This window comes from Pollicipes pollicipes, unplaced genomic scaffold, assembly GCF_011947565.3.
Source record: "Pollicipes pollicipes isolate AB1234 unplaced genomic scaffold, Ppol_2.1 Scaffold_7261;HRSCAF=8764_pilon_pilon_pilon, whole genome shotgun sequence".
In the NCBI taxonomy this organism is placed as follows: Eukaryota; Metazoa; Arthropoda; class Thecostraca; order Pollicipedomorpha; family Pollicipedidae; genus Pollicipes; species Pollicipes pollicipes.
In genome coordinates this window covers 6,952,585-6,977,805 of record NW_023597054.1, presented here as the reverse complement: position 1 = coordinate 6,977,805, position 25,221 = coordinate 6,952,585, and the positions used below count along the sequence as shown (strand labels likewise).

The window sequence follows — 25,221 nt, the reverse complement described above, 5'->3', positions numbered from 1 at the left end:
GCTGATTGGATCACCTTTGCATTAGCATGCATTACGCATGAAACTTGGAAAATGTCGCGCAAAACAGACATAATAACCACGTTTGCAGGACAGGGCTGTATTACATGCATATCCTTATTCGTCTAATTGATTCATATCAGTTTTTGTGCATACGTCTTGTTATTAGGATTATGCTAATATCATTTTTGTGAACATGTTGCCCAGTATTGTATTGCATTATTTTGTACGGTGCATTACTTGGCGGCTCAGCTCCTTCCAGAATTACATCCGCTTTGTACACCCGAGTTACATCCATCTCAGGAATTTTTGTGTTTGCAGATATGTGCACTTCTAGTGTTTACCATGGTAGCAGTAAGGTAATATACCTAACGCATAGAACTTACCTGACCTGCCGACCTCGGATGGTGCACGTGCATTTTGCATAGGCGACGTCGCAGACAAATTTATGATTGTACCGCACTAGTTTACACAAGGTTGGCAATCTAGCTATTACAACACGCTTCGACTGAAATATATGTTTTTCAGTCGACTCATCAAATTCATGGCCCGCCAGAGCGTCAAAAATATGACCTGTCATAACGCCCGTCACAAATTCAAAAATATACAATTGTTGAACCAGCTGGCATACATACCTGTAGTGCTATTATGGACAAAATCTAATGAACCTGCGTTACCTGAAAAAGGCATTGGAGATCAAGCTTTACTAGGCGTGCTGCCAGAACCGTGCACGAAGAGGCCATTTTCAGTGTAAATGATGGCGCCGTTGTTGAAGAAAGGAAAGGACACAACGTACACGAAGCCATGGGGCTTTTCACAATTTATTCGTACATGGCAATATTAATCACGTAATGATAAGAGACCGACTGATGATGATGATGACAGGTCATGTGATAAAACTATACGGAGCAGTGTCACATAAACAAACATGGGTGAGAATAGCTGAAACAGGAGTGCATTCACGGGTCATCGGCCAAGTGTGTCGCATCACGAGCTGCAGCCATCGGCCAAGTGTGTCGCACCGCGAGCTGCAGCCATCGGCCAAGTGTGTCGCACCGCGAGCTGCAGTCATGTTGCGAACAGGTTTTGTTTCACGGCAACATACCACTCAATCACATGCAGAACATGCCTCTGTAGTAAACGTTTTGCACAGTAAGCATTCGAGTAAAAATAATTTCATCGAATCCAGTCCATTATTTAGCAGTGTACATGCAAGCCCTTGCCACGACGAGCATTCATGAGCGTGATTGCTTCACACTTGCCTTTGACGTACTGAGTACACAAAACAAAACATATAAGTTGGGGATCAGAATACGTGGTAGTCATCATGCGTTCATCTTGCGGTGTAATCATCCGTGAGCTAATTACTTGTTCTCTTTGGTAATGGCGGACCGAACCTTAGTGAGTGCACGTCCCACCAAGTTGGACTTGCGCAGCCGGCTCTGGCGGGTCAAGTTGGAACGTTTACTTGTTCTGCTGTCAACAGATGGCTCTCGCTCCGAGCCCGGTGACAGCGATTGCGGAGCCTCAAAGGATGGTGCACTCAGCACCAGCGTCGGAAGCGGCTTGCTGTGCCTCCTGGCCGCTAGTTCCGTCGGCTGCCGCGAGAGCCCCGCTGGACGAGCGGCCTCCTTCGACTCGACCGCCTCAGGCAGACCGAGTCGCGGCGAGTCCCGCTGCCCATCGACACTCTGATCCGTCTCGTCCGACGTCCTCTCTTCAGAAGGCGGGCCGTCTTCAGCATCAGGCACGACACGCTGCTCTGTCTCCAACACAAGCTCTTTTGCATGGCCGGCGATGGGACTCCCCTGGCGACTCCCCTGACGACTCTCCGATACGTCGCGAGCCCCCCGCGGCCCGCCGCCGGCCCGTGCCGCCATCCAGGATGGCGTCCATGCTGCGGCTGCGTGCCATGGAGCCGTCTGGGCACAGCCGCTGCTGGTAGCGGCGCGGCCGCAGCACGCGCGGCGAAGCGGTGCTGGCCGGCGCCAACCGACACGGGCTCTGGCCGCGCGAGGCAGGCGTCTGGCAGCGGCCGCCGGCCAGCGGGCTGAATCGACCCGGGTGCACGGACCTGCCGAGCGGACGCGGCATCAGCCACACGCCGCTCGCGTCTGGGCGACACAGCAGTCAGCCGACGGCGGCAGCGACAGTCGGGCGGCAGGGCCGTCGAGGACCAACCAGAAGTGGTATTGAGTTCCGCCACCACAGCTAACGCGGAGTCATTAGCGCCACCACCATCCCAGCATTAATGCAGCGTCTCATTGGATGTAGTACATTCAGCAGAAGGAACAACGAGCCACTATACTCATTCCACCACGACTCAGATCAGGTCAGTTTCCATGAACCGCGGCCGTCCTACACATCTTCCATTAGCCAAGCCTACCGCACCCAACATGCCGGAAAGTGTTGCTGTGTTGTTACTCTCGGCAACATCCAGCCGTCGCCCAGACCACCACGTGATGCAAGGCGTCGCACCGCCCGTGCCCATGCGGCCCCGCGTGCGTCAGGGCCAGCAGGTCACGGCCCGAGCAGCGGCGTCGGCCTGAGCGCGACGCCCAACAGGTCACGGCCGCGAGCCGGCTCCACACCAGCGCTACGTGCTGCCGCTCTCCGCGGCATCAGCGCCCCTGTTAGTCCGCCAGTCTGTACAGCATGGATGGATACGGTCAGGCGCGTTAGCCGCCGGGCAGACGGCGCGCGTGCTCTATGCACGTTCGTGCGAACACGGCGAAAAACACGAAACTCCTGCCGCATGCAAGTGGTTCGTCTCCAAAGCATCCTCGAGGGCGGCGTGACCCCCCGCGGATGCTTGGCCATTCACTAACGCACGTGGCCAACAAAACGAAAAACAAAACAAAAACAAACCACCTAGAGCCGCATGCCGGCGAGTGCTTCCAAGAACAAACCGTGACGAGTGCGGAGCGTCAGACGCCAACAAGAGCCTTGCCGGGCCACACCGTCCACCCCAAGCCGGTGGCATGCACGCGGCATACCTGTTACACGTCTCGCGCCGACTCGGAGCTCTGCGTGCGCTGGAAGGCGTGCGCCAGGGGGCGGGTGGACGGCGTGGCCGGGCCCGCCACCTGGCCCACGTACCGGCCGTCGGGGCGCTCCACCTCGCCGCGGATGAACCGCTCCAACTTGTCCACGCACGCGTCCTGGTAGTCGTGGATCCAGCTAGCGGAAGCGCGGAGAAATAAGAGTTAAATGAGAGCGGATAGATACCGCTGGAAACGTAGACGAGCACTACGACGGGCTGCGATCCAAATGCTTCCCAGCAGACTAAGACAGGCGGTACTGGCACAGGTTTTTTTTTACCACAAAGTGCATACAGTCACTTTTATAATTCAACAGTGGTGTAATATATATATATATATATATATATATATATATATATATATATATATATATATGCTAATGCATATGGGGAGACAAACAAAGAACATTATCTTTCTTTATTAACTAATTGAGATAAAATTGGGACTCACAGAAAACAGGGGGGAAACATAACAAAAGGTGAAAGGTCCATGAACAAACAAAAACAGAAGCTGATTGAGAGGGTCGTGGTTGCAGAAGTCGAGAGCCTTTCATGCTTTCCAAGAGGCGCCGCCCGGGAGGGGGGGGGGGGCAAAACGTTCACTTGCAAGGCACTGTCCCATCTTATTGCGGCCCTCAAGATCGATCGTGGGGCATTCCCGTTTGCTTCACCCCATGCGAGGACCATCCATATAAGCCCGCCGGGGTCCTCCCAATCGTTCAGTGTCCACCACATTGGTGTTGGATTTTGTTTGTTTGTTTATTCGGTCGACCCAGAGCTGTTGCAGTATTGGTCCCACATGTTGATCTGCCCCGGCGCCATTGGACAAAGTGTTTGTCCGATGGCCAACAGCAGGCCACTCAGCGCCCAACCTGGGAAGGCGCGACGGGGCCGCCGGCGTGACACCGATCAACACCGACACCGCCGCCAGCCGCCGGCGTGACACCGATCAACACTGACACCGCCGCCAGCCGCCGGCGTGACACCGATCAACACTGACACCGCCTACCACAGACCGGACGTCCTGACGTGCCGAGCACCGCGGCAGTGCTCACAGTCAAGCAACACACTTCGGCCTTGCCTGAAAACGCCGAACGGGGGGCGCTGGATAACCGAGTATTTAATGCGCTGTAAACCCCAATCAACAACAACGACGAAAAAAGCAGTGCATCCTCTCCAGCCCGCCGGATCGGACGCCGGTGCTGCTTCCCCACCTGATGCCGTTGAAGGTACAGATGGCCCGCATGTCCTCCGGCAGTTCCTCCGCCTCCGGCCATTGGAAGTTGTCGATGACTGGAATGATATTGCACTTGGACTGCAGGGCGGCGTACACCTCCTAGAATAAGATGGCGTCACATGTCAGGTCACATGATGGCAGAGGTCACACTGTCACGCACAGCTCGGGCCTAGAGTCGCGTTTAAGAATGAATAAGCATGCATCAGCGCAGATGGAGAATGCGGAAAACAAGTTGGTGTGGCGTAGCTGCTGGGGCCAGCAACTTAAGCCAGTACCCCTCACGTCAGCATTGCTTCGCACAGATTCGGCGGACGTTGCTTTGGCCAATGTCGCAGTTGCCAAGCTGCGTTCTCCTATCTCTGGGGCAAGTGTGCTGCACCAGCCAAGCTGCGTTCTCCTTTCTGTGGAGCACGTGTGCTGTACCAAAGCATGGACACCGCACACGGTCTAGCTCTAAAAGGAGTATGTCTACTGCCTTGCGTAGCGCTCGAGAAACCTTGATTGCACACTTCGCGTGACAGTAGCATACAGATAATGGATTTTCCTTATAGTGCGCCAGATGACCAATTTGCATTCGGACACAATCTACATTTTCACCGTTAATCTGGCATTATGGGTGGCCTTTTGGCACTTCGAAGCCTCGTCCTCATGCCCATGACATTTGACATGGTGTGTATGCGCACTGCATTCAGTTGATTTAGTTGTGAGGAGTACGCAGATCCCTTTTTCTGCACGGCATCCATCAAGTTTGGTAAAAACTGTCCGAACGTTGTTCTGCCTACTAGAGAGTTCCAAAATATCTCAAACACCATACAAAAGTAACAGCTTCTAATCAAGCACACCAATGCACAACACGTCACATCCCGCGTGTCCGCCGTCTCTCCCGAGTGGCCTCGCGTCAACCTGCGCGTCGACCTGCGCGTCGACCTGCGCGTCGATCTGCGCTTCGACCTGTGCGTCGACCGTAGCCGGCCGCACCTTGTGTATCCAGTCCTTCTGGTCGACGTCCTCGATGCACCGGTCGAGCGCCGACGGTGTCAGCACCAGGATGAAGTTCTTCGCCTGTCGGATCGAGTTGAGCAGGTTGTTGTCGAACTTGCCCGCCTCCAGCCGCTCGACGTCGATGAAGACGGAGAAGCCGCGCAGCTCCAGGTGCACCTTGAGCAGCGACGCCAGCTGAGAGCCGTTGGAGCGCCGGTACGAGATGAAACAGTCGAGCGTCTTGCTGAGGTCGTCCTCCGGCTCCGGCGGCGCCGACTCGTCTGCGGCAGGCGGACGCGTGTGGCTGAGGCGACTGAGCGGCGGCCGGCACCACGACGCGTCCTGCTCGTCATGGTACCGGCCTGGCCGAGCCCCGATGCGATCCCCCAGGCCTGGACACAGCTTCCGTTAATGGCTCATGCAGGTTCAGGCAACTGAATATCAAAATGCTCTCTCCGATTTCAGGATAATAACAACGTCAACACTATTCAGTCAGAGTTAAAAAATATATCATTTAACACATGATACACAACATGGACCAATAGTCAAAGGACTCACTTTTGATGGCTTGCTGTATTTGCAGTCGGTGTATGGAGTTGGTGACATTACACTCGTATAACAGCTGTTCGTTATTCAGATACCTGCGCCAACACGGACAGTCAGATGCACGGTCACGGCTGATAACAGCCCTAACGTGAATCTGTCGGCTGCTTGTTCGAGGCTTGGTTGGCCTCTGTGAGTCACACGGAGAAAAGTGTTGCAATAGCGTGTCTTATGGACGCGACCCAAACCAGAAACATCCCGGATGCAGCCTTTGCAAGCGGCTTTGGTAAATTATCAAAGGTGTGATTCGAGATGTAAGTAAGGTAACTCGATGCAGCAAAGAATAGTGCAATGAAGGCAAGTCTGCATGACACAATCACACTCTTACTTGGCCGCCTGAAATCTGACGAGAGGAGCGGCAGGAACAAATGGCACATGGAGACACCTGCTTTTAACTTGAATTTTTCGCGGATCGAACCTGATGCACATTCACCATTCAGAGGCCCTGACTGTGCAGCTGAGAGAGAGGGGCGGGGGAGGCGGCAGGTGACCGCGGCAATACCATAAGGTGTGTCCACGCGCGTCCCAGGCTGGCGCCGGAAGTGTCGTCACACACACATACACACGGCACCGGGGCGGGGTCGGTTGAGGCGGCGCGGCGGATCACTGCGGCAGCCGGCACCGGGGCGGGGTCGGTTGAGGCGGCGTGGCTGGCCACACACACACACACGGCACTGGGGCGGGGTCGGTTGAGGCGGCGCGGCGGGTCACACACACACACGGCACTGGGGCGGGGTCGGTTGAGGCGGCGCGGCGGGTCACACACACACGGCACTGGGGCGGGGTCGGTTGAGGCGGCGCGGCGGGTCACACACACACACACACGGCACTGGGGCGGGGTTGGTTGAGGCGGCGCGGCGGGTCACACACACACGGCACTGGGGCGGGGTCGGTTGAGGCGGCGCGGCGGGTCACTGCGGCAGCCGGCACTGGGGCGGGGTCGGTTGAGGCGGCGCGGCGGGTCACACACGCACACTGCACTGGGGCGGGGTCGGTTTAGACGGCACGGCGGATCACTGCGGCAGCCGGCACCGGGGCGGGGTCGGTTGAGGCGGCGCGGCGGGTCACACACGTACACGGCACCGAGGCGGGGTCGGTTGAGGCGGCGCGGCGGATCACTGCGGCAGCCGGCACCAGGGCGGGGTCGGTTGAGGCGGCGCGGCTGGTCACACACACACACGGCACCGGGGCGGGGTCGGTAGGGGCAGCGCGGCCGGTTTCACACACACGCACACGCGCACGCGCACGCGCACGCACACGCACACACACACACACACACACACACACACACACACACACACACACACACAACACACACACACACACACACACACACACACACACACACACACACACACACACACACACACACCACACACACACCACACACACACACACACACACACACACACACTGCGGCAGCCGGCACCGGGGTGGATCGGTTGGGGCGGCGCGGCGGATGTTTACTCACCTGAGATAGTCCTTGTCGACGCCTGACGTCAGCATCAGGTACGTGTACACACTGAGCTCTGGGCTGATGGCCTGCAGGAAGGCGTTGAGCCCGCTGGGGTCGCAGCTGGCGTAGTCGGCCATCTTCTTCAGGCAGTTGAGCTCACGCATGAAACGGGTCCTGAGGATGCCGTTGGTGATGCCGATGTCGTCCTTCAGCATGTCTTCCGATATGCGCAGGAGCAGGTCTCCGTCGACACGCGAGGTCTCGAAGGCTTCCGCAAACGAGGAGAAGTCGATCTGCATCGCATGCCGTTGCTGAATTAACTACACAGGCAGACTGGGTCAGCGCAGAAGGCCTTCAATGCTTCGGTTTGTAGAGACGTCCTTATCCGAATGCTTTCCTTTTAGATGGACAATCAACATGTGAAACCTACAAACACACTTGTGTTCATCGGCTGCAAAATTGTTTCGCTTTGCTTAACATTCCACAGTGTTGCGCAGTGTATGCACTAAGTACGCGAATGTTTCACCGCGGGTAATTTACAACATACCTGTGCACGCTACATACACATCTTGTCCGATCGAATACACTAAGGGCATGAAGTCATAAGCGCCACAGCAGCGTGAATGTCCTTTGCATCCACCGATACGACGGCGGCAATCCAATTCACCGGACTCTCGGCACTGCACATAACCCAATCACCGGAGCCTCGGCGCTGCACATAACCCAATCACCGGAGCCTCGGCGCTGCACATAACCCAATCACCGGAGCCTCGGCACTGCACATAACCCAATCCCCCTTTCATTCACACCAGCGTCCGTCCCCGAGCGTCACGCTATTGCACCATTGTTGAGCTTAGTGAGCATTTGAGTGAGGTTGACAACACGTGTCCTCTCAGCATGACCAAATCACTTCATCTAAAACCACCACCACAAGGGAAGAACACTCCACCAAAGCTTACGAATACGTATCCAGTAAGTCGGCGTGCCCGGCCGAGACAGCCCCGCCCGTCTCCCCAGCTCACCTGTTTGACCCACTCGCAGACGTCGCGGACGCTCCAGAGCGGCACCTGCTGGCTCAGCTTGTGCGGCACCTCCTGGCCGATCAGGTGGAGCGCCTGCGCCGCATACTTGGACGCCACCGCATTCGGCGAGCTCGCCACCTGCTTCAGAGGCTTGATGGCGCCGATCTCCTCGAAAACCTCCGGGCAGCCTTGGCGCACTTTGATGCCGGCCTCCATGCAGAAGTGAAAGGCGGCCAGCTTGCGTGCCTCCTCGCGCTTGGAGAAGAGCACGGGTACGAGCCGGCGCAGCCAGTTCTTGGACTGCCCAGTCAGGCCGGTGAGGCCCGTCATGGCCGACTTGGACAGCTCGTCCGGGTCGTGCGAGGTCACGAACGGCTCGACCAGCTCAAGCGTGCCAGACCTGAGCACGGCTGCCTCGATCTGCTTGTTGGCCACCATAGTGGCGATGGCCAAGCACGCGTAATACTTAATGTTGGCGTCGTTGTGGAAGGCGAGCGGGAAGAGCCAACTGGGCACTTTGCGCTCCATCATGGTCTGCTGGTTGTCGGGGCCGCCGTAAAGTGAAAGGTTGGCCAGCGCTGAGGCGCAGTGCCTCAGCGTCTCCACGTCTTTGGTTTTGCACTGGGTAAGGAGGGCGTCCAGTCCGCCCATGCGCACCACGTCACTGCACGTGTCCTCGCTGTGCTTGAAGAGGTTCTCGAGGAGGCCGGTGCCGACGCGCGACTCCTGCTCGTCCGAATTGTCAGAGCACGTGCGGCAAGCCGTCTGCACTACGTTGTCCAACCCGCGCTCCACCACGTAATGACGATTTGTCGTCGTCAGACACTGGCCGAGCACGCGCGCACTTTTAAGGTCCATCTCCTTACTGCCCGTGTTGCACGAGCTGATGAGCACGTCCAGGCCGCCGTTGTCCCTGATGACGTCGCAGAGTGAGCTGCCGATCTCGTGGCCGTATGTGGGCACGGTCCAGGCGCTGCGCATCATGATGTCCATCTGGTCGAGCATAGACGCCCGCTGCGGCCGCTGCTGGTGGTCGAGGCCGCGCAGCAGCTGCGACACCTGTTGCGAGCATCGGTTGACGGCTCGGCTGACGTCCAGCGGGTTGGTGGTGCGCTGCAGTCGCCCCAGCTCCTCCACCGCCAGCGCCACAGCCGGACTGGTCGGTGTGGTGACGCCCTGCGGGTGGTTCGGCTGGGTCAGGTCGTGAGATTGCCGCGCCGGCGGCGCTACTGCCTCTCCAGACAGAGACCCCACGCCGTCACTAGTGCGGGGCGGCGCTACTGCCTCTCCAGACAGAGACCCCACACCGTCACCAGTGCGGCGCGGCGCTACTGCCTCTCCAGACAGAGACCCCACACCGTCACCAGTGCGGCGCGGCGCTACTGCCTCTCCAGACAGAGACCCCACACCGTCACCAGTGCGGCGCGGCGCTACTGCCTCTCCAGACAGAGACCCCACGCAGTCACCAGTGCGGGGCGGCGCTTGGCACATAGGCGTCGACCGGTGCCAGCGGCCATCACAAACACGCGCCAAATTGAGGGCCTTGGCAACGAGCGAAGGACAACCAGGATATGATATTGGCTTGGTCCTCTGGCTGGTAGTGACGTCTAGCGACGGCGTGACATATGGCAGCTGGCCGTGACCTCTAACTCCAGCCAGCCCTATCGGCTAATCGCAATAATTGCAGTTTTGCTAAAACTCTCCTCGACCCACCACTTGAAACTGGTGACCCTTCATTCCGCCGCACACCACAGCCAAGGGCATTAGCGATATCCTGCGCTGATGGAAATGGGGTGAGTCACCCACCAATAAAACACCGGCCGTGTTTTAACAATACCGACCTGCTGCTTGCTGATGGTGACCTTGGAGTGGGTGGCGGCGTGACTGTGCTGCTCTTTGTTGACCACGCCCACAGATGTCTTGGTCTGGCGCTGCTGGTCCTCAGCCATGGTCACCTTCTCCGTGCTGAAGGCGTCGGTGGAGAGCTTGGCGCCGGCTACGGCCGCTGACCTCGACTCGTCGTGGGTCACGTCACCCGTCTTCAGGTGGCGCTCCTCCTGCCGACGTCACCAGAGGGTCAGCATGGGGTGGGCAGCCCGCTGGAGTAGGCCGGTCGTGCTGACATGACGCTCCGGGCTCGGGCCCGAGCCCCAGCCGCCTGTGACATGTCACGCGTCACATCCCGAATTCGCCAGGGGACAGTGCGCCACTCCGTTGGAGGGCGGGGAGAGCGTCAACGGGTCCAGCGAGCTGATGGGCCGAACCACCAGTGGTCGGCCCAACCACGAGCCAATCTCTTTCTTCGGCTTCTTCGGCTTCAACTGCGGCTAGTTGCTCGAGCCGCGGCGGGCCAGCGCTGGCCGCCCGCATCCCATCCAAGGTCAGGTCCTCCTGACGGATGAGGCCGGGGGCCGGCTCTTCACGAGGACCCCTTTCACTGGCGGCGCCTGTCGCCGCGTTCCGTTACCAACAGAGCACGCTACACACGTTTGTTTATGGGCTTGGACAGCGCGCCGTGTGCCGGACCTGTTCGCTGGCGCCGCGACACCGGACAACGTAAACACGGGCCTCGGCGGGCGGAGCTGCGTGTTGCCGCCCCGCTCGCCGGCACTGCCAGGCCCCTGGAAGCCCAACCAGCGGCCGGCCACAGTCAGCTCGCACGACAAGGCCGCCACTCCGCCTTGTGATCATGGAGCTCCGGCCACAGTCAGCTCGCACGACAAGGCCGCCACTCCGCCTTGTGATCATGGAGCTCCGGCCACAGTCAGCTCGCACGACAAGGCCGCCACTCCGCGCTGATCATGGAGCTCCGGCCACAGTCAGCTCGCACGACAAGGCCGCCACTCCGCCTTGTGATCATGGAGCTTGGTGCGGAGGTGTCAATATTTATCGGACAGCTGCACACGATTAGCGCACACAGCTCGCCCAACAGCGCGCTGGTGTCGAGTGCCGCGTCCGAGAGCGGCCCACGTCCAGGTCGCTCACCCGCGAACGTGCAGCGCTTGGTGATGCTGCTGCGGAGAGACGCAGGAAGGTTGCTCTACAACGAGACGAGAGCAAAGAAACGCGACGCTGGACAGACGGTACAGGTAAGGTTCTGCGATGGGTAAATTAAATGGAACTGCAAAAAAAAAAAACGACAAGGGAGAGAGAGAAATCGCAACAAACCTACAGCTATAAGACCGCAGTGGGTCGAATCGATTCCGATGACAGCGAGTTGTTGGTTGCACCGATACGCCGCCACGCCCCGGTAACACTGACGATCTCTCGGCGCACACAAACGTCGCTAGAGCCCGACACAGTGTTCGTCACTAACTGCCCAGTGCCCACGCCTCCAGCAATAGAGCTGGTTACGCATGATGAACGTTCCTACAATGTCCAAACGATAAAGAAAAAAACGAATGTTTGTGGGGATGACGACCCCAGCTCCAGCAAACCTTAAAAGCTGCTGTCGCTACAATGATCCATTCATTTATCCCCCAGCCCCTGATTCCGCGAACCATACGGTACACTCACTGGAAGATCATTCATAAAGAGCTGCGATCCCCTCCCCACGATGAGCTCCGAAATCCTCAGACGATGACTTCATGCCCACATTTTTAGCCCCGGATGTTGGGCCGCGTGAAGCAGTTCCGTACTGGAAACGGCTGCTGCAGACTCCATAACGCCATACCCGTGGGACTCAACCCTTCAGGCGCCACGCCGCGTGGGCGTGTGCATCTGGTTGCGAGGTCAACGCTGATAGCCGAAGCTGGCGGGACACCGATCAGCGGACCACAAACAATAGCCGTGGGGGTCAACCCTTCAGGAGACACGCCGCGTGGGCGTGTGCAGCTGGTTGTGAGGTCGGCGCTGATAGCCGCGTGCAGCTGGCTGTAAGGTCGGCGTTGATAGCCGAAGCTGGCGGGGCACCGATCAGCGGACCACAAACAATATCCGCGGAAGTCGGGCTGCCCAGCTGCCGCGCGTCAGCTGAGCGTTGCGGGCTGGGCAGCCAATCACGTGTTGCTGCCAGAGTCGCGCCGCGGTGAGCGCGTGAGCGCTGGACACTGGCGCGGTATGCGATAAAGCTCGAAATGACAAAAGAGCTCCCGCTGACCGCACTGAGTTCATTGAAGTCATGCAGTCTAGGTGAGTGCAAAGTCACGAACGCTGCGCGGGACGAGAAGTGGTGCTCTGCAGCCGAGCAGATCAAGCCTGGGGGCGGATGGGACTGAGTCGTAGCCGAATGCTGGCACGTCACAGCCATGCGCATTACTTCACCGCATGGAGAAATAGAACATAGAAATATTTGTGGAATGCGTGTTTACTTCCGAGAACATTCAGTGCCATGAGCCCCAGAATTAGGAGGAACCGGAGAGCTACAATTCCCACATGCAGGCGCGGCGTAAACGATCCTAACTTGAGAATTCTTGTGAGCGTCTGGTGTGCAAATAATTAGGGACGAGGAGGTTTGGCAGAAAGCGCGTAACACTCACCACCTCATCACTCCCTTCATGTAACCAAGGTCCAGGCGAGAGTGATGTACTTCGTCCCAACACTGGAGGAGTACGGCTGTAGCCCGTATCCGGCTGGCAGTGCAAAGGAGCAGCCCCACTGAGTAAGTGGGGTGAGGGCAGGAGGGGGGGGGGGGGGGGGGGGGGCGACTGCCATGTCATCAGGCGGAGTGGTGGGGCGTACTTCAGAGGAGTACGTTCTCTCTACAACTCAGGAAGCCCAGAGGCTTTACGAACCAAAGGCTATGGACCGATTAGTCATACAGATGGGTTGAGTGATTTCCATCCGCTGCGAAACGGAAGGCCGCTTCTCTGACTCAGGGGCTGTCCCATGTATTTCCAAAGGGAGAGTTCCGTCACGAACGAGAGAAGCGTGAGCCTCTTGCCAGGTGGGTACCCGAGGTAAGGTGAGAAGTGTCGGCCATTACCGACACACCGACAATAATCATATGCGGAGTTGATCACAAGCCTCCACAGTAACGGAAGCCGCACAAGATAAGTAAAGCTTCCAATGCAATTTAATCGTTGTCTGTTCCCTGGTAACACAGGCAAGGATGCAGCTAGCCTTCATTTTTTTGGGTGGGGGCTACTTGGACACACTGTCACGGTCATTTGTCATGCACTCACACGGTCACAAACCATTTGTAGCATCTCTAAAGCACAAAGCAGAGCGGGGCCAACGTTTTGGAATAAAATGCCAAACACTTGCAAGCAGGGGCCAGAGTTCACATTTAAGAGTAACACCAGCGTCCGCGTCGCTTCCTAGTATGAACCGCTACAAATTGGAAGTCGAAAATTCAGTACGTTAGTAATACCCTCCAATACGTCTATAATATCATCCTTCATAATATCATCCAATAAGTCTGTGTTACTACCCAATGCGTCTGTAATATCATTCAATAGCCTGTGATACCATCCAACAGTCTGTGTAGCGTCAATGGCGTAAATACTGTCATGTTATGTGTCTGAAATATCGTTCAGTGCTTCTGCAGCGCCATCCAATACACCTGCAATATCATCCAATACGTTTGTAATACCAACCATTACGTCTGTAATACCATCCAATGCGCTTGTCACATCATCCAATACGTCCGTTACACCGTTCAATACGTCTATAATACCATAAAGTATGTCTGCCTTACCAGTCCACATATTTATGGCGCCTGTTCTAGATCAAGGGAGGGCTCTGTTCTTCTTCCCAGTCTAAGGGGCCCGCTTTACAGCGGTGGCTTATTGTAAGCACTGGCCTACCCACCCTCCAAAAAAATGGTAGCGGCGCCTCTAGTAACACATTCGTTCTGAGTAGCACAGGTCTGCCTGTTCGAACTGGTCGATTGGAAGTCGACAGCACCCAGCCCCACAAGCAAGCGTTAATGAGCTTGAAGGATTCATGTCGACGGCACCAGACGGCCTCGAACGTGCCCGATCGATTCACGATCCCAACAACACCAACGCGAGGCCACTGGCTGCCCCTGCGGACTGCGGAGCCGTTGTCGCTGCGTACTGGGCACTGATCCTTGTGAGCTTCCGAATAGCCATGATGGAATACAATGCTGCAAGAAAACACTGTTCATGTTTTCTTTGGTTTACAATTCGGAAACTTGCAAAACTTGAGGCTGCTTGCACGACCAAGAGAGATTGTTCAATTATGAGCATCTTTTTTGTCATACTCAGATATGATCATTTATGGTTCAAATATATGCCTTACCGTTAGCAACTGACAATGTCGCTATATTATCGGCATCAGACAATTTTAGTTCACATTTCGCGTACGCGACGGGGAGACGGCGCCCAGTTATGGACCCACGTTCGCCGGGTATGCCTGGCGCGGCATGTCCCCGCACTGACAACGGCCAGCAGCAGCGCGGCAGGCACCAGCCGTGACCACCACTGGAAACGGCTACAGGTTGACCGCCTATTGCGGCACATGGGATATTAACGGATGCAGATAGCTGTGAGCAAATTCTTCCTGAGCAGTCGTTTGGTTTGCGAGAAAATGCCACCGAAAACTTCGCTATAGCCTGGAACAGTGGACAATCTCTGCTCACCCCGGTGACCGCTGTGTCCTTATCAACGCCGCGTCCCGGCACTGCTACCGACGGCGACGACCGCAGTCGCAATTGCGCTTAAGATGGCATATGAAACGGCGTTGGGGCAGAGCTTGGTCCGGTAGCGATGTCGCCTGCGATTTTCACCTGTTCAAGGCTTCAATAGCCTACATCATTGATACCAAATACAACTAAATGACCTTCAGTCGTACAGCAATAGCTCAATTCATTGCCGTCACTTGGCAACAGCGTGCAGGCGCGAGCCTCATTCATTAGTAGACCCCTAAGTACATCCCAATGATCGTACCAGGCGGTTGGTAACCGACATCTGCGAGACCCTGGTTCCGATTACTCGTGACTACGGTTCGTTATCGGAATCGCTCGCGGCGGAAGGAAGGCGGCTCGCCGGACAGACCGTGGCCTCGTCATTACGTCACTTGCAGTGCTCACACCAGGCCTGCCGTTCGGGCGATGCTTGGTATCTCATCGGCAAAACTGGCTGTATTCCGACGAGCTCATGATGTCATCGTTGTGGAAGGCCTTCCAAAAACAAATGTCAGGCGAATGTCTACGCGGCCCGCTCGCGCTCAAGTTCCGTCCGGTAGTTCACACGGGGTCCACGCCACGCGCGCTTCTGAGAGCCATGAACAGCTCCATGTGAAATCCAGCCATGAAACGGATCAATCTCATACACATACCATGAGCCAATGACATGCCTTTCCCGGCCCACTGGTAGAACGGCAACTACATTAACACTGGCAGAACGGCAACTACATTAACACTGGCAGAACGGCAACTACATTAACACTGGCAGAACGGCAACTACATTAACACGCAACGCGGTCAGCGGCATCAACACCAGACCCGGGATGGGAGTACCAGCGTCAGGACTAACGCCAGACACACATAGCTACCGGACTGGGACCAGATCGGGGGGGGGGGGGGGGGGGGGACGGCGCACCAACAGTCCGCGGCGGCCTGCGGGAGCTGCCCGGCCGGCCACTCACCTGGCGGGTCGACAGGCCTTTCTCGGCCGTGACGCCGTTCAGCTCGAGCCGGGCGCGCATGTCCGAGCTGGCCTTGTTCTCGCGGTAGGAGTTATCGCCCTCCTCCAGGCGAGTCATCTCCTCGCGATTGGCGGTGGCCTCTTCTGTGCTGAAGTCGTTGGTCACAAGCTTCTTGTTGGATGTTGAGTACGACTGCTTCTGTTCAAACACCTTGACGTTAGGGTCGCGGCCAGCACCGTCGCCGCCGCCGCCCAGATTGATGTTGAGTAGGTCACGGTCGTCCAGGTTCTCCATGGACAGCGAGTCGGGCATGCGGTCCATCGAGAGCTTCTTGAGCGAGTCGAAGCTCTCTGCCAACTGGCGCGCGTCTGTCGTCGATGCCAGAGACGGAACAGAGTTCTTCGTCTGCAGCGCCTTAACCGCCTGCGCCTGTGCCTCCAGCACGCCGGCAGAGGCCGCGCCCGCCTGTGTGCCCGCTGCCTTGGAGGCGGAGGAGGAGGAGTTGGCCAAGCGCGCAACATCCGCCGACAGGCCGTTGGTCATGCCGACCTGCGCCTGCGTGACCTTTCGTCCGAAGCTCTGCTGCTCGCTCTGGGCGCTATTGAGCGCCGAGCTGATCTGGCCGCCAAGCGAGGCCGTCAGCTCGGACGCCGAGCTGGCCGTGGCGCGGCTCGACAGCACCTGTGACCGCTTGGCCATCCGCGTCGCTGTGTTGGTCGTGTTGGACGTCATCTGCGGAGAGAAGCGGCGTTAGGGGTCACGGGATGTTGTGCCATTGCTGACGATAGCCGGGGCAAAGACGCAGCGGGCATGGCCAGTAGGGAAATCACAAGAGCCTCTGAAGTCTTGGAGGCGATGCGCCAAAGTACTGAAGCAGCCTGATTCCACAGGTGTTCGAGATATTAAAGAGCTCATTGGTCGTTTTTGGGGGATTTAGTGCAAACTTTTTGAATGGATCGATTTCTGGGATGGCAGGCCACGATTAGGCATACTTGCTGCGCGAACCCTGCCCTCGACCGTCCGACCGTGCAATGCCAGGTCAATGACACGATTTGACGACGAAATAACGTTTCACGTGCCACAAGGCTCGGCGCGATCCGCCCTGCGCGCTGACGTCACCTAGCGCGGCCGCTACCACCGGACGCGGGCCATCTCAGTCAAGAGCAAATAGCGAGGGCCTTGAGCGGCTCTGACCCACCCCGCCACGGGCAGCTGGATGGAAAGGCAGGCGCTAAAGCGGCTCTGACCCACCCCGCCACGGGTAGCTGGATCGGAAGGCAGGCGCTCTGACCAATTGAGCCATCTAGACGGATGGGATCAGGGCCCACGGCTCCGGTCGTACTTTTCTTACCTGGCGCTTTGTTCTAGCATAGGATTAACGCACACGAAAATAATGACTAACTGGCAAGATCTTAATATGCGATGTTAACATGCGAACAGGTAACTTAAAGAGAGATTTTCACAGGAGCCTTTCGCAGTCATGCAAAAACCACGCACGCCAGGCGACTCGCAGCTGTTAACAACGGCCGAACCACCGCTTCCTGTGCGCAAGAGCACTGGGGCACTGCCACGTGAGTGTTTGTGACGCGGATACACCACATGGCATACCCCACTCGCATCGGAAAACCGAGAGCCGCTTCCCACCGGAACTAGCGCTGAATCAGAACCAGGTAAGAACGCGGACAGGTGGCGCCCTGCGCCCGGCCGCCGGCGCTGGGTGCGGGCGGCCGCTCAACCCAGCAGGCCGCGACCGGCACAGCGCCGTGCAGGGGTCCGCCCACCCTCGTCCCGGGGTTCGCCGAGTGCGCGGACACCGGTGAGCTGTCGCCGATGGTATCACTGGGGCAGGCTGCAGTTGTTGGCACTGGGAGCGTGTTGAAACTTCTAGCGAAGCAGGGGCACCACGGTTAAATAGGCTCGGCGACCTTGCTGGTGATGTTGGCATGTTGCGCATTGTTTGCACCTTGGACCTGACCTCTGAACGGCACCCTGGACCTGAGCTCTGAACGACACCCTGGACCTTACCTCAGAACGGCACCCTGGACCTGAGTTCTGCACGGCACCCTGGACCTTACCTCAGAACGGCACCCTGGACCTGAGTTCTGCACGGCACCCTGTACCTTACCTCAGAACGGCACCCTGGACCTGAGTTCTGCACGACACCCTGGACCTTACCTCAGAACGGCACCCTGGACCTGAGTTCTGCACGGCACCTTACCTTACCTAAGAAGGGCACCCTGGACCTGAGTTCTGCACGGCACCCTCGCCATCTGTCGTGCTCCGTCCACTGACCTGCGAATTTCCGCCGAGCGCGTCAGACGCCTGGGAGAGGCTGGCGAACTTGGCGAGAGGCCCCATCTTGGAGTCGGTGGTGGTCAGGCCGTTGGGTGGCGAGTCTGGAAGGGTGATTTCCGGCTCCCCGCTCGGGTCGGTCACCTGCTGTGCGGGAGAGGCTATCGTCACACGTCACACAACGCATCTGGCAGTCAGCTGCAAAGCGTGGCTAAGGCGTGCTCAACGATGGCAGCGGGCGCTGCATCGCTGAACTTTCACTTGCCGTGGCATCGCGAAATTGTAGAAGAACTTTTAACAAAAGCAAATACTGAGAGATGACATGATCATATATTATGATGTCCACCTTACCTTTCCCGCAGGCCAGCAAGTTGACACAAATCGAACTGCTCCGTTTGCACGCATTCACGGCCAACATCATGACCTACATCACCTCTTGATGTTGATGCGCAGATAGGAATGACACCCTTCCTGCCTTATCATAAATCGTTCCCTCACGACAGGCAACCGGCCAGCGGGAACACCTCAACTGCAGACGCTGTCCGAGGACAAAGTCTGCCCGGAACGGCTTTATCGGCTTGACTCGTGACTCAGCAGGGACTGCATGGGACGCCGGCGCGCCCCGCCACCATGGCGGGCCGGCGCTCCCGGCATCCGCCGGACCCGGGTGACGTGCGCTGTGACATGCCCCGTCGCCGCGTCCCTCTGCCGGGCGACGTGCAAACAAACCGACCTGTCACGGGAAAACACGGCCGGGAAATCGGCGCCGGCGGCGGCCGCGTGGCCTCGGCGGGCGCTCAGTGACCCCACAGGCGTGCATTTTGCCCTTCGGCGGCGTGGCCGGCGTCGCTGGCGCTGCGGTACCTCGCGTGTGTGGCTCCAGGTGGTGCTGTGAGTGAGTGAATCTTTGTGATCCCCACCAGGACTTAGCAACCCAGCTGGCAGAGACTCGCAAGAGCTGCAGCGGAACAGGCACAATGGCGCCCGCGCCCTCCCTTCCGGCCGGCCTGCATGTCGTGTTTGTTGGTGAACGGGGTTTCCGCAGATCTTCGTCCCGATTTACCACGCCAAGCCTGCCTGACTCAACCTCGCTCCCCTCACCGCTGATGGTGCACCGCAGCAGGTTGGCGGCAGACTGATAGGAGCGCCCAGCACGGCGGCTATCGCTATCCGCCCGCTGTCCGGCCGCGGCGCGATAAGACGGGACTTCTCGCCACTGACATCATCGCCGAGGCACCCTCACACCAGGTCAGGCCATCGTCGGCCAGAGCGACATCGCCAGACATTCCTGGCATACCTGCGCGGTGACACGGCGCCGTGGCATGCCACGACACGTGCGGCCAGAGAGGTAGGTGGCCGGCCGCGCCGCCGCCGCCGATTACGCTCACGTCCGGCGCCATGTCCGTCTGGCCTGGATTTGGCGTCCGCCCAGTTCCACCTGGCGCACCACGCTGTACTTACACGCATTGTGCCACGATCGCTCGCAGAGCACAGATTAGCGTTCATCTCGAGACCGCATCATACAGGACCACATCTGACCGCCCGGTCACGGACGGTAGGCCAGAGCGGTGCGGCACACACGGTAGGAAAACCGCCGCTCTCCGCGGCAAGGCACAAGGCACAGCGTACGGGCTAGCATCTCATGTCGTGGGTCACCGTAGATCAACAAGATCAGCATCCCATGCGCCAAGCCACGATCGATGACTCGCGAGCATGACCGGGACCGAGCGCCCCGCACCTCCACTCCGACGAGCCCGTATTGAGTCGCCGTCGTCCTATAGCCACCAGCTGTTATGAATAAGCGCAGCCGGGGCACTATCGGCGTGTGGGGCAGAGAGTGCCACAGACAGCGCGATACCGGACCTATCACGGCCGTACAACTGAGCCGGGCCGCGCCGTCACCGGCGGCCCATGGCCGCTTCAGCGCAGCCGCCGTCACCGGCGGCCCATGGCCGCTTCAGCGCAGCCGCCGTCCCAGGCGGCCCATGGCCGCTTCAGCGCAGCCGCCGTCCCAGGCGGCCCATGACCGCTTCAGCGCAGCCGCCGTCTCAGGCGGCGGCGGCTGCAGAGGGTGCGACCGGGCCGCGGCTGGAACGCTCCCAGGTGCGGAGCAGGGCCGGCTTCCCACGGCTCCAACTGCGCGCCCAGTTTCCTGTCACCTGCCGCGGCACACAATGCGGACCTGACCAGATTGAATCGGAGGCAAAGTCGGCGGCTCCTGGTGTGACAGGTATACGGCACCAGGTGTGACAGACAGCTGTGGCTAGGTTTCGCGTGCCGCCCAAGGAGAGACGCTCTCCGACAGGAGCAGCCAGGCCGCCGACGGGCTGTGCCTCGAGGTGGGACACAGCCCCATCTCGGGCCTGGGCCTCAGATAGGGCTGTGGGCCGGCAGAACTGTGGCGCTGCCGCCCGCTACGGCTCTGCAGAGGGCACAGGGACGGCGAGCTCGCGCATCAGACCGGCCGGCCGGTACCACGGACCGTTCAGCCACCAGCCTGAAGAGCGGGTCAGCCGCCGTCCAGCGGCAGTCGCTTCCGTCCATAAACGATGAAGGACAAACACTGGGACCGGCTGGGGACGGTCGCGCAGCAGCCAGGCCTGCCGGTGGTCGGCACCGGCATCGGCCGGCGCACCGGCGCACGCGCGAATGTGACCTTCGGCGGCAGCGGCGGCCCGACGCCCGCCGACCAGCCGCTGGGGAAGCGCACTTCTCAGTGCTGACCGCAGCAGCAGCGGTATCGGCAGAGACCAGAATATAGCCGACTAGCATCAACATGGCGCGCGAACGACTCCACGGAGGCGATGGCGTTCGGTTTGGAGGTGCAGGTCGCTATTTGACCTAGGGGTGTATCCACGTCAGACACGAGCTCAGAATGGCACGGATTCGGGTTGGGTCCGCAACCATGAAGCGAGATACTGTGGTGGCTAAGAGAGTTGGTGTTAGTCCGGCTAGTGACACAAAGGACACGGAAGAGGTTTAAGATGCGCATAAAAGAACAAAAAGCCCACGACTCGTTGAGGGCTCCGGCTTTAAAGCCATTGAACACCCCATGAATTCAGGTGTCAAACCAATCACCAACTGGACACGGAATGACTCCGATGCGTGCACCAGGAACCAGACGACCTCGATGAAAAAACAGCAGTCATGCTACGTAAATCATGCACACGAGCTCGAGATGGCACGCTCAAACCCCGGCAAATAGACAGAGCGGAGACAAGTACCGTTGCCAGGGAGTTCGAGCTGCGTCCGAGCCTCATCGTGCAGGCGGTGCTGGTGGTGAGGCACATGCTGAAGTTCACCGCTCCCAGCGTCAGGATCGAGTCCAGCGAGCCGCTCAGTCGCTTGCCCAGCGGTAGCTTCGGCCTACGTGTCACCTCCATCGCTCACCTGCGCCGTCCGCGGCCACACTCCCCCCGGCGGCGGAGCGGCCGCAACTGACCGGCCGGCGGCGGCGGCGCGCTATCGGGCCGGCGCGGCCGCCGCCGGCCGTCAGGCGGCGCGACGCGCGCGCCGGCGCCGGCCGTCAGCGTCGGAGAGTCATGCGGCCTGGTGCCGCCGCCGCCGACATTGTGATCGGAAGATCGGGTGGCCGTGTTTCTGCGCGGTTTGCGCCTGTTACGGCGCGGTTGGACGTCGACCGCTGCGGCTGTGACCGGGACGGCTGCCGCTGCCGCCCGTGCCAGGGCTCCTATGAGTCAGCAACTCGTGTGGAGGTGGAGGCACGAGCCCGCCGGGGTCGGCGACGGCATCCGCCGGTGACGTAATCAGTGACGCCATCTGAGCGCGCCCTGCCTCCGTCCCCGCGCATCACCGTCAGCCGCTCGCCGGTGAAAGCCAGGGACCAATCAGGCGGGTTCGAGAGCGAAACGCGTCTGGCCAGCCCCACAGCGACAAGGTTGACGTGGCTGTGGATGACGACGAAACTGGCGACGACACGAGCGCTAGAACCCATTCAGGTGCGCGGACCACGTCCTTAACCTCACACATCGAGCTTGGCGAACCTGTTCTCATAACCAGTTCTGGACGTCTCATCGCTGATGTTGCTGGTCCGTACCGTAACGGTCCCTTCTTTGGTTAGGGACAGTTCAGTCTTGTCGGCTCGGCCGGTATTGGGGCATCACGGAAACAGGTCGGAGCTGACCAGGGCTGGGGAGGAGACCAGTCGGGCTTGCTTACTTCCAACAATGCGCCGGATGCAATCATCTCATTGCAAGGCACTCAAGACTGGTCTGGGTTCAATTCCGTTTACTCTGTCCGCATTCTATTCCAACCGACAAATCCCGTTCCGTACGCACCGAAGAGAGGAGAAATTCTGGACCTGGTTATTGTACGTAATTATTGCACCAGCCTGCTGACGCGTCTACACATTTCGACGGCACAGTCAATGAAGACACGATGACATGACAGTCCTACAAAAAATGACACGCAAGCATCTCACCGAAAACGCCACCATCATCAAAACACAATACACAAGGGACTACTAGTGGTATTAAAAGCCGTTCTTATCTGCTCATGCCCCAGCACTCAAAACACAGCTTCATTCTTGCTTTACTATATATATAACTATATATATAACTTTGGAGATAGCTAGTAGTGGGTGTTCCTAAGTGTGGAAATGTTCTTTACGTCTACATGTGTATTGAAGGGTGCTTAACTTAACGTGTTTAACTGAGGCATACCAAACTGATTTCACAAAATATAGTTTTTTCCTTCAGTCAAACCATCGACTATGTGCGATATATATATATATATATATATATATATATATATATATATATATATATATATATATATATATATATATATATATATATATATTTATACATGCTACATCACTATATAAATTAAACATATACTATATATATATATATATATATAACTTAAAACTTCAAAACTGCGGAGCTATGAATGTAAAAAGAAAAATGAACACTTTTCCGAACAGGCTTATAATGTTCATTGGCACTGCATTAGCGGTTGAAAACACTTAGACAGGGAAGTAAGACCATGTTTATACAACATGGCGTGTAACGTTGCCCCAAAAGACCCTCTCGGTACACACATCTTCGTCCGCAAGTGATCAAAACTGACGTAACTCGCCCCTTCATTCGCTGAGCTTGTTTTCAACATATCTAGTGACATTTTTACGCACTAGATGGCAGTGCTTGCGTGTGCCTAAGATGTGCTGTGTCGTTGTACGCCACAACACCTGTGGAGACCACGCTACCTACGCAGTCTTCGTCTTAAGCCCTGCCTGGTAGGTGACGTGTCGTCGGCCGGCTGACAGTTGGACCCGAGACGCAGAGACGCCTAAAGGCGTGCCCACGTGTCCACTGTCCGTCCGAGGCGTCCACCAATAAACAGGCTCCCTTTCGCATACGTCCTTTTCATAGTGTCGTTCTTCGAACCAGTAGTGGAAACCGTAACACTTCAATGAAAGGTGCGCTAACCCGTGATAAACAAAAGAATCCATCTTAGCTCCATCACTCGTTATACGAAACCCAGTTAGTCCACACCTTTCTCAGCCACAAACCTTAACATAATTAATGCTGTGATTCTCTCCATTGAAATGGCTTGCCACCAAAATCCCGGTCTTTTCTGTACCTAATCCCAGACGAGTGGTTTTGAATTATCTGGTTAAGTGAGCTCTCTTCCGCAGCCCCATGATCTCCGCAGGTGTAACGACGTATTACACATGTGCAAAATGCACGCATCCACGACAATCTTGTAAATTATAAATTCGACTTAGCGTGTCGATGAAAACGGATCGAACGAACAAGCGCCGCGGCTCACGTCATTTATGCTTGGTCGTGGATGAAGACGCGTTTACCGAGAGGATCCTCTGGAGCAATGTCTTGCGTCGTGTGCTTTAAAAAATAAAAACATTGCTTCCCTGCCTGAGCGTCAATAGCCACCGACGCAGTGGTAATAAACGTCACAAAACTGTGTGGTTAAATGGTCAGTCTTTCATTTCAGTCGCACATCGGCCCAGAAATCACTATATAGACTAAATCACATGCACACACTCATATATAGGGAGAGAGAGAAAGAGAAAGAGAGAGAGAGAGAGAGAGAGAGAGAGAGAGAGATATCTCTCTCTCTCTCTCTCTCTCTCTCTCTCTCTCTCTCTCTCTCTCTCTCTCTCTCTCTCTCTCTCTCTCTCTCTCTCTCTCTCTCTCTCTCTCTATCTATCTATCTATCTATCTATCTATCTATCTATCTATCTATCTATCTATCTATCTATCTATCTATCTATCTATCTATCTATCTATCTATCTATCTATCTCTATAATATAGCCACGATGCATTTACCTATCTATCTGTCAACCTATCGCTAATGTGCATTCCCTTTTCATCTATCTTATAGTATATCAAAATGGCATGTCATATTCTTTATACTATACTGTATTATAACTTATACTGTCTACCTGTCCATCAATCTATCGATATATATATATATATATATATATATATATATATATGTATGTATGTATGTATATATATATATATATATATATATATATATATATATATATATATATATATATATATAGATATAGATATATCTCCCTCTCTCCCTGTCCCTGTCCCTGTCCCTGTCCCTGTCCCCGTGCCCGTGCCCGTGCCCGTGCCCGTCTCTGTCTCTGTCTCTGTCTCTGTCTCTGTCTCTGTCTCTGTCTCTGTCTCTGTCTCTGTCTCTGTCTCTGTCTCTGTCTCTGTCTCTGTCTCTGTCTCTGTCTCTGTCTCTGTCTCTGTCTCTGTCTCTGTATCTGTCTCGGTCCTCTGTCCTCTGTCCTGTCTCGTCTCTGTCATCGTCTGTCTTGTCTCTGTCTGTCTATGTCTCTGTCTCTGGCTCTCTAGGTCTCTGTCTCTGTCTTCTCTGTCTCTCTCTCTCTCTCTCTCTCTCTCTTCTCTCTCTCTCTCTCTCTCTCTCTCTCTCTCTCTCTCTCTCTCTCTCCCTCTCTTCCCTCTCTCTCTCTCTCTCTCTCTCTCTCTCTCTCTCTCTCTCTCGCTCCTCTCTCTCTTCTCTCTCTCTCTCTCT

The 25,221-nt window shown here is 56.8% G+C and overlaps 1 protein-coding gene across 11 annotated transcripts in view; it reads right to left on the bottom strand.

The window, feature by feature from the left end:
* Window positions 1-790: 790 nt before the first annotated feature.
* LOC119112389 (NAD(+) hydrolase sarm1) overlaps window positions 791-25,221 on the bottom strand; it is an 89,384-nt gene continuing 64,953 nt past the window's right edge. For 3 of the 11 annotated variants that reach the window (XM_037236567.1, XM_037236559.1, XM_037236561.1), the window contains 10 exons: window positions 18,180-18,323; window positions 15,888-16,619; window positions 10,178-10,393; window positions 8,337-9,512; window positions 7,330-7,607; window positions 5,814-5,896; window positions 5,253-5,536; window positions 4,252-4,373; window positions 3,097-3,177; window positions 791-2,071 (listed from right to left, as the gene is read on the bottom strand). In XM_037236567.1, coding sequence (XP_037092462.1) covers window positions 1,741-2,071; window positions 3,097-3,177; window positions 4,252-4,373; window positions 5,253-5,536; window positions 5,814-5,896; window positions 7,330-7,607; window positions 8,337-9,512; window positions 10,178-10,393; window positions 15,888-16,619; window positions 18,180-18,323 — 3,447 coding nt within the window. In that variant the 3' untranslated portion in view covers window positions 791-1,740. The other 8 variants (XM_037236565.1, XM_037236558.1, XM_037236569.1 and 5 more) reach the window with 7 other exon arrangements.